General features: G+C 36.7%; 2 protein-coding genes across 3 annotated transcripts; both read left to right on the top strand.

Annotated features, from left to right (window-relative positions):
- The first annotated feature begins 490 nt into the window (after positions 1–490).
- Positions 491–1,129, top strand: LOC120011937 (nuclear transcription factor Y subunit B-3-like). The gene has a single exon (XM_038863115.1). The coding sequence runs from the start codon at positions 491–493 to the stop codon at positions 1,127–1,129; it is 639 nt and encodes a 212-aa protein (XP_038719043.1).
- A 2,209-nt stretch (positions 1,130–3,338) lies between these two features.
- Positions 3,339–7,818, top strand: LOC120011935 (protein CPR-5-like). Of its 2 annotated transcripts, XM_038863111.1 has the most exons (5): positions 3,339–3,817; positions 4,825–4,881; positions 5,301–5,336; positions 5,483–6,199; positions 6,975–7,818. In XM_038863111.1, the coding sequence occupies exons 1-5, from the start codon at positions 3,401–3,403 to the stop codon at positions 7,503–7,505; spliced, it is 1,758 nt and encodes a 585-aa protein (XP_038719039.1). In that variant the 5' UTR covers positions 3,339–3,400; the 3' UTR covers positions 7,506–7,818. The 2 variants fall into 2 exon arrangements, with proteins under 2 accessions (XP_038719039.1, XP_038719040.1); XM_038863112.1 differs by lacking the exon at positions 5,301–5,336.
- Positions 7,819–9,120: the final 1,302 nt, after the last annotated feature.

Genomic DNA, 9,120 nt, shown 5'->3' with positions numbered 1-9,120 from the left:
TGACAATAAATATGTTATTAATTTGGATTAATTTTCAAATTTAGGCAATTCAAAGTTCAAACAAGTTAAAATATTGGCCATCAATTAACCATCAATAATAAATTTATCCTTTTAATTAGAAAAAAAGTAATGTAAAATGAATATATATCATAAATAATACCCAAAGCAAAAAAATATATTTCAAGTAAAAAAAAAGGTCACAATCACACCATCATATTAATTTGTATAATCTCATTAGGGGTTTTTCTCTAGCTTACAAGATTCCACATCTCAAGTGTTTGTTTCTTTCCTTTTCTGTCCACATCAAACCGCCCCTCCACTCTTTTTTTTATATATCTTAACATCCCTCTTGCGTTATAGCTTATAAGCCCCAAAACTCCCCTTCATTAGCTTCCACAACAAACATAGCACTTCACCTTACTAATCTCACTAACCTCTCCCAATTATTAACAAGTCTTCAACCTCACCGCTACTTTCTTTCATTCTTCCCATGGCTAGAAAAAGAAGCCAAACCTCAAGCCTGATTGGGAGCCCGTCCTCGGATAATAGCTCCTCCACCAAATTAGATCATGACCGGTTCCTCCCGATCGCGAACGTGAGTCGTATAATGAAGAAATCACTTCCCGCCAACGCAAATATATCGAAAGAAGCCAAGGAAATTGTCCAAGAATGTGTTTCTGAATTCATTAGTTTCATAACCGGTGAAGCATCCGATAAGTGTCAACGTGAGAAGAGGAAGACGATCAACGGTGACGATCTTTTATGGGCGATGACAACGTTAGGGTTTGAGAATTATGTTGTACCATTGAAGGTTTATCTCAACAAGTATAGGGAGATTGAGGGAGAGAAGAACTTCTTGGCTAGACAAGAAGACCAGTCTCCCACTAATACAAATGAAATCATGATCAACAAAGTCAAGAGTCCCATATCGGCTAATAGGGCAGAATTCCAAGGGTTTAATGGTGGACTTTTATCGCTTGGTGCACAAGTAACTCCAAAGAGGTTTGAATTTGGAGAGAATTTTGTGAATCTCAACTTCAATATGAGTAGGGTTTGTGCAAAAGGTGATGGACATGGCAATAGAGCTTTTGCTGTGGCAGCTCCTCTTCATCATGGACTTGAATGGTAGACTTTTTTCCTGCAAATTAATTATTGTTTTAATTTGACATGTAAAAGCTGATATCTTGTCTTACTTTGATCATTGAAAATTTTAATATTATATTGTAAGTTTAAAGCATAATTTTTTTAACGAGATAATTATGTATTTTTTAATCTAAATATATTTTGGATGTCCGAGGACTGCTATAAAAAAAAATTATAGCAGGCCTAGTTGTAATGGTTTAGGGTTGGGGCCTCAAATTTTTTTATTTTTTCTACAAAAAATCATGAATGTGTTTTTGATCGGGCTTACGAGTCCGACCATATTTTTTTGTGCCAAACAAGAATCAAATTTATCGCAATAAAAACATATAATGTTTCGAGTTTATATTTGCCAATCCAAAATTTTCTTGTCTTTTTCATGGTCAACATGAATTTTATTTGGAACAAAATATGTGGGTAGACTCGTAAACCCGATAAAAACACGTTCATAATTTTTTTCAAAAATATTATGTAGTCCTAAATCACCACTACAGCAGGCCTGCTGTAATTTTTTTTACCACATGCCCCAAGCATCCATAGATTTTAAGGTGTGTAGGGGTTAGGTGGTCTCCATGAGTAGCTAATGTATGGTGAAGTACAATCACAATAGTTGCTGTTTAATGGCCACATGGATGGTGTTTTCTAACTTGTTTAATACATCATGTAAACAAATGCTTTCAATGGTACAAATTTGTTTTTTCAATTTTGTTGGGCCAAGTATGGAGGCATGAGACATGGTTGGCCTCCATGTTGGCTCCAAACATGGGTCTCACTTAAACCACAATGACAGCTACACTAAAAATCAATATTGGGCCAATGGGCCCCACCTTTATTACACCAAAAACTAAGCCAACAAATTTACATCATTGTATCAATAAATGTAATATTTCATTCTCATTCAGTCATCTCAACAAAACACGTCTCTCTAGAAAAAAAAAACTCCACTTCCTCTCTCAAGTTTGGAGAGGAGGAGTCGGTGCTTTTTTCCACTGCCTCCTCCTCTGCCACACCAACCTTTTCAAGTTTTTTTTTTTTGCGTTTTCTGTTTTGTTGTGTTTCAATAATAGTGCATATCATGGCTTTCTCCACTAGAATTCCGCTTGGAAGATGGTTTGGCTTCAAGAACAGCGTATGATCAGAGATCCTTTAGCACGTTTTGAGTTCCAAACATCAAGATCAAGTATTGCTACTCATGATTTCGGTGGATCTTTATCTAGATATACTTCCAAATCTACTTGTCGTAGTGTTCAAATGATCAGATCTGCTTCGTTTATATTGCTTTGTCATCTTTGTTCGTTTAATCTTGCGTAGTTCGGTGGAATATGGTGTCGTTCGATGTCCGACGATATCCAATGGAGTTCGGTAAATGAATACAATCAGATTTGCGTTTTTTTTGAAAAACATAATACTTCTCTCAATACATTTTATTGTCTCCAATAACATTGCACCATTGTGATTGTTGTTACATAATAATATTTATCACCATCTCCTATAATTAATTAATTATGGTGCAGTTGGTAACATTGATTTAATAATTGTATTATATCATCCTACTGAAAACTTCTAAACTAAAGTTCATTATGCAAAATATAAACCCATATTTTCATTGGGGGATAAATACACATTACACAACGCATTTTTCTCACCACCTATCAAATTCTTGAAGCACAACAAGAAAAAAGAAAGGATAAACTCTCATATTTTAATGAATTTGTTTTAATTAGTCAAAGATTAATTTTCTAAAATAATAAAAATAAATAAAATAATAATAATAAGTAATATTTTTTTTTAAAGAGTTTAAACCCCAACGCTTCATTCCATGGTAACAAACGTTACACTTAACGCCACGTCAGCAGCATAGGAATTTACAAACACTAGCAGAGGAATTACAAAATCGAAGAACAAACATCAGACTAACACCGGGCAACACCTAATCTTTTCAGTCTTAATTAGCTTAACCATTATTTGCTGCTTCTTTTCTTTCTTTTTTTTCTTTCCCTTAGATTTCTTGCAATTAACCATGTTGATACTACTAGAAAGATATTCATGTCCATTAGATTTGGGCTCAATTTATTAAAATTAATGGATCCGTTCACTCAAGTTGTGGGCCTCATTTGACCTTGGGCCATGAATGGGCTTTACAGAGACAGCCCAATAGGAAAGTCTGTTTGATACAAGTACAAACTGGATATGACGTCTCTTCGTTCTCTGTTCCCTTAATCCCTTCTCTGTAATTTCTCTCTTCGAGTCAGCCGCTAATATGACTTTCGAAATTGGCTCCTACACACATTCCTTCTCTTCCATGGAAGCCTCTTCTTCTTCTTCTTCTGTAAAAACCTTCAAATCCCCTGCTTCCATCTCCACCGGAGAATCCCCTATCACCCTCAATAATGCCAATTTAACGGTCGAGGATCGTCCTATGTCAGACCGAACTGTCCTTGATCCTTCTCCGTCTTCAATACCCGTCAAGAGAAAGAAGAAAAAACGAAACTTGAAGGATGTTTCGGCGACTCCGGCTTCGTCGTCTTGTAATTCGCAGCGGGGTATGGGTATGCGCGTGGCATACAAACGCTGCAACCAGAAGTTACAGCTAGGTTCGGCGCAGCGTGGCGGCGGAGCTAATCTGGAGGAGGTGGCGCTTCCTCTGGGAATGTCGTTCGCGGCAGTTGTGGCTCAAGTACGTAAATTTTTAATACCTTATCTTTCATTATTTCTTTTGGGGTTTGTTTGTGATGAAGGGAATGTGGGTCCTTAGGTATTGATTCCAAATTTTGTGCATTTTGTTTTGGTGGAAGTCTTAATCTTTTGGGTAGTAAAGTTCTGTAAGTTCTTCAAAATGGAATTTTGGCAGGAAAGATGTGAAATTATGAAACGAAATAAGCGCAATGAGCTACAAGTATTTTCTTTTTTAATATTGATTGCTGGGCCTCTTAAGTTCTAGATGTCAGCTATGAGTTTATGTAATGAAGGATATGAAACTCATTAATGGTTGAAGTTTGAAATCAGTTTTGTTATCTCATTAAATGTGCAAGCAAGGTAAATGCTTTACCTTTTTATGTATGGTGTTGAATTTTTTTCCCCGTGAATTTTTGGACAGTTAGTAGTGAAGCTCATTTGGTGTTAAAAAGTTTGTGCTTTTGGAATTTCAGTATCTTGGGAAGATTTTTGTTTGCTATGTTTTGCTGAATAATTCCATTTGATACTCATACAAGTACCATTGAGTAGTCCCAATTTATTCTGTTTTGCTATCTTGTAATTTACAATTTGAAGAAGATGGATGACGGGATCATTTGCTAAATGAAGAAGATCAATGAAGGGAAAAATAAAGAAATGAATTTGAGTCCTATTATAGGGCTGATAAATGCGGAAGAAGGGTTCAAAGAATGTATGGCACTTGCTTCAGGTGTTGGATGCTTTTATTCTGTGTGCAGTCATTTTTAGTTTTGTTGGGTCTCGAGTCTTATACATGACTCACACATTTAAGCATGGGAATTCTTGTACTGTAAATTAAATAGCTAAGTTTGAAGCCATTTGTACAATTGTATGCTCTATAGATAGGATATGAAACTAACAGACAGTTTTCTGTTTCCTTTATGTGATTCCATTCTGTAAGATATAATTCTCTTGCTTTACTTGAGTATTTGGTCATTGATGTCATTGATGCCTTTTGCTGGTGGCTGCTAGGTTTTGGAGAGGAAAGATGCAGCTGGTGAAAGGATGCCCATTGATCATCTGTCGAAGGTAAATCTTCTCTCTTTTTAATCCTCTTGAAAGACTTTTGTATAATTTCCCACAAATGATGAGGCTTTGATAATTCACATATTTTCTCCTTGGCATGTGCCAAACATGCTAATTTTTATCAAGCATAAGATTGGACTTTCCCTTACTAATCCTCATTTTGCACCTTATTAAAGTATCAGTTCTCTTGACTGAAATAAACCACTAGTATATTCTCTCCTTTGGCATCCAGGTGCTGCTTCTTTTGGATTGACGAAATATGCAGCACAATAGAGAAGTGCAGCCAACTTTAAATGGTTGGGGGAGTGGGGAGTCAAAAGACTCAAAACCTTCTGTGTATTTTTATGCACTTTTGTGATTTCTTCTAGTTTTACTGGAGTTTGAGATATTAAAGTGATATAAATTCCTTCTTTCAATTGCAGATCTGCTCTTTGGCAGTTAGAGAATCTTTAGCCAATGTAAGCCAGAATTTTTCCACTGAAATCATCCATTGACTCTGGTTTTACAAGTTAAGCTTCGTGATAAGGTTCCTCACAATATAACAAAGGACCAAGATGCTACACTGAAATATATACTTTGTGTTTGACTACCTATCTTACAACAGGTTTTTGGGGACCAATTCGATTGTTTTGTGAGGAACTTTGAGAAATCATTTGGAAGCACACTGAGGACGCTGAGGCTGATTAATGAATCATCTATGAATATGGGGCAAAGTATCAAAAGCTCTGATGCAGACGCGACACTGAAGAAACGAGGAGGATGTACGAGCATTTGTGGTGAAGCTGCTTGTCACTCAGCAAGAGACTTGCCTGCTCTTTCAATTCAGAATATTATGAATATGGCTGAAGATTTAGGAGAGAATACGTCTGCAGTTTGTGTCAACCAGGAATTTGTCCTGCGCAGACAAGAAAACCATCCAGCATGTGTTTCTCCTAGTATATTAGGTTCTGTTGTAAATAACCGGCTCAGTACCTTTGAGAAATCTGTCATGGAGCAGGCCCGCTTTAATGATCTAAAGACAGTGGAGATAGGGCTTGCAATGGAAAAATTAAAGTTCAAAGAAGCACAGTTAGCTCTACATTATGATTCAAATAAACTGGCAAGATCAAAATTTACCATGGGTGTGTCAAAGGCATTGTTCAAAGCAGAAATGTTCAAGAATCAATTAGAAGATGTGAGACATGCGGAGCTGCTTAGAAAGTGCATAGACTCTCTTGTAGCTGGTTTGATTATCATGCTGGCAGCCCTCATATCTGGTGCCTACTTTTTTTCTTATGAAAGGATTACTGAAGTTACATCGTCCTGTTGGCCTTCCCCACAGGTAAGAATCCTTCCTTTTTGGCTTTACTTTTAACTTTATTGGCTCCCACATAAGTGTAGGTACTTCTATCTGATTTGAAAACTATAACTAGCTTCATGTGCTCAAACCAAATGGAATATTTAGACCCACAACTGCAAAATGGGTTTTATTCACCTGTTCTAAATGTGTGATTATGATTACTTTCTAGTAATATATCACCAGAAGTGCTCTCCCTATAGGATACTGTAGGAACTTCAATGGAAAATGCTTCTTGTAGGGTTTAGCAGAATATTGTCAACTTGCATTAGCATAAGTTTTGAATTGTGTTATGGGTCAGAGACCTCTCCGTCCCTCCTCTGGGATTTTCTCTTTCATTCTCCATCAATCTCTCTCTCACAACAACGACAAAAGCCCTTTTTTATCGCAAGTGGGTTATGGGTTTGCCGGTCAGGGTAGAAGGGACTGCTGGAGGTAACCTCATTCTTACGTCCAACTTCTGGATCTTTTATTACTGTGACACAGCTAGGGAGAAATGAATATCATGCATAAGAGAGTTTCCAATGGAGGTTTGGTTCTACAAACTTGAAACTGCTAGATCCATCTTTAAGCTTGAATGGTACAATCTTATTTAAATTCAGAACAAAATTTGTGCTGATGAAAAATTGTCTTGGTTTTATGTCTTGCTGTACATTCTGACCGCTAAAATTACACAACTTTTTCCAAAAAGATAAATTATAGGAATAAGAGGATGTCAGAATGTTATGGAATACTTCACGTGTGCTTTAATTTGTTTCAGGACTCCAAGTGGTGGATGCCACAACCATTTGCATCCTTCAACTCAGGTTTCAAGACTTTCAAGTGCCAAGTTCAAGTTATGAGCAAAATGCTGTTTGGCATTTCAATGATTATTGTAATTGTGTATTTGCTAGTCCAACGAGTGGCAATCCCACGTCAGACAATGCCAGTTACCTTTATACTCCTGCTCTTAGGAGTTGGATGTGGTTGTGCTGGCAAGCTTTGTGTAGACTCATTGGGAGGAAGTGGACTACAGTGGCTCTTATATTGGGAGATTCTATGCTCATTGCATCTTCTGTGTAATCTTTGTACATCAACTGTATTTATTATCCTCCATGGACCCGTCACTGTGTCTCAAGGGGAAAAAAGGAATGCAAGAATTCCCTATTGGTTCCGACGATGCTTGTTCTATGCCATCGTGATTTTTTCTCTTCCATTGTTCGGTGGGTTGCTGCCTTTTGCAAGTCCTGGTGAATGGAAAGATCGCTTCTTTCCCCTGGTCACTAATCACGAAGTTGAGCCCCACGATTGAAGCTAGCGGTGAAAAAATGGTTTGAGTTAGATTCAAGTATTTTTTTTATGTTGTACGGGCGGCTTCCCAATTGTATGTTTAACTATCTCATTTTGTCTGATTAATTCAGTTAGTACTGGAACCTCTGATCTTAGGCCAGTTAAGGGCCCGTCCATTGAAGATTGGGAGTTAAGATTGTAATGCTAACATACTGTACTTATAGTAGTTTAAAGTGGGGTGTATTAATTTTTGGAGGTACATTGCCTGCCTCCAAGTAGCAAAAAGTCAAATGAATGTGTTATGATATCTTGGCTGTTAAAAGCTACATTGAACCCTTTTTTCCTTTCAAAACTCTTGGGTGTTTATTTTTTGGATCGGGGGATGCCCAGTATATAAGTACCGGCACTCATTCTCTTTTTCTTTATTTACATCTTCAATTGATTAATTAATGGCCTCTGCTGTGGACATGAATTTTCGACTTTGACTTCCATCTTCTTTATAGAAATTAAGGGAATTGTGTTTGTTTCATTGTTTTTCATTTGGTTAAAGCTCTGTATTCAAGTGTCTTTTTACCTCTACACACCCAAAATTTTGAGCTAACCTGCCATATGCACTTTTTAATTTTTCATCAAGAGGTGATGTTCAAGTGTCTCTTTTATGTCTAAACACCCAAAATTTTGAGTTAACCTGCATATGCAGTTTTGATAACTTTTCATTAAGAAGTGTGTAGTTAGATGAGTTGAGGTATTTTTCTAGCTGAATTTGTCTATCCCTAAACTTATTCGAAGGGATCTCTACTTGCTGGAGAAGAAGAGGATGTCGTACTATTGTGAGCTGTTGGATTTTAAAAAGCAAATTCAACAGCGTACGAGACAATAGTCCGGTACTTCTATACTGGACGTCTGCTGATCCGTTTTTTCTGTCTCCCCTTGATGGGATGAACACACAGAATTCAACAAGTTTACCCATAGTTATCCTTGCTATGGAAAATATAGTTGTTTCAAACCCGAGCACTTACCCAAAAGTTGGTATACTCTGCAAAAGAATATGATTTCTTTGTGTACATAAATAAAAATTAGTCTTCAAAAGGTGAATCAGTTTTAGGCGAGTGCGAGGAAATATTTGAACCCAATAGCACCTCAATCGATGTGGTTAAGACATATACTTGACTTGAAAGTACCCAAGTTCGACTATCCACCTCCCTTAACACAAAAAAGAGTAAATATTTGAAAACAGTAAGTGCAACACTTCTATAAATTAAGTTGAAGAGTTACAAATGGAGCAACAGAGCAATCTCTTTAGTATAGAATAGTTAATCCGATCATCCGAGCAAAGATAGACAAGACCAAACTGTCCCAGAAAAATACCAAAGGTAAAAAAGATTTTAGTATCATACACAAGCGATTACTGTTGAAATTAGAAGATTTTTTCATCAGACAACCCAAGCAAAACCAAATCACTGGAGCTTCCTGCAACTATTTCATGAATTAAAATTTAAAAAAAAAAAAAAAAAGAGTCCGAGCGAGCCAGCTCAATTAGGAAACCCTTTACAGCTGCTCATTTTAAGATGTTAGGATGCCCTTTTACATATAAGTAGGAACTCATATATCATCTTATAATTATTTAGTTCACCCTT

This window comes from Tripterygium wilfordii, chromosome 13 (assembly GCF_013401445.1).
Source record: "Tripterygium wilfordii isolate XIE 37 chromosome 13, ASM1340144v1, whole genome shotgun sequence".
In the NCBI taxonomy this organism is placed as follows: domain Eukaryota; kingdom Viridiplantae; phylum Streptophyta; class Magnoliopsida; order Celastrales; family Celastraceae; genus Tripterygium; species Tripterygium wilfordii.
The sequence above is the reverse complement of the archived record's forward strand: the minus strand, read 5'-3'. Positions and strand labels throughout refer to the sequence as shown.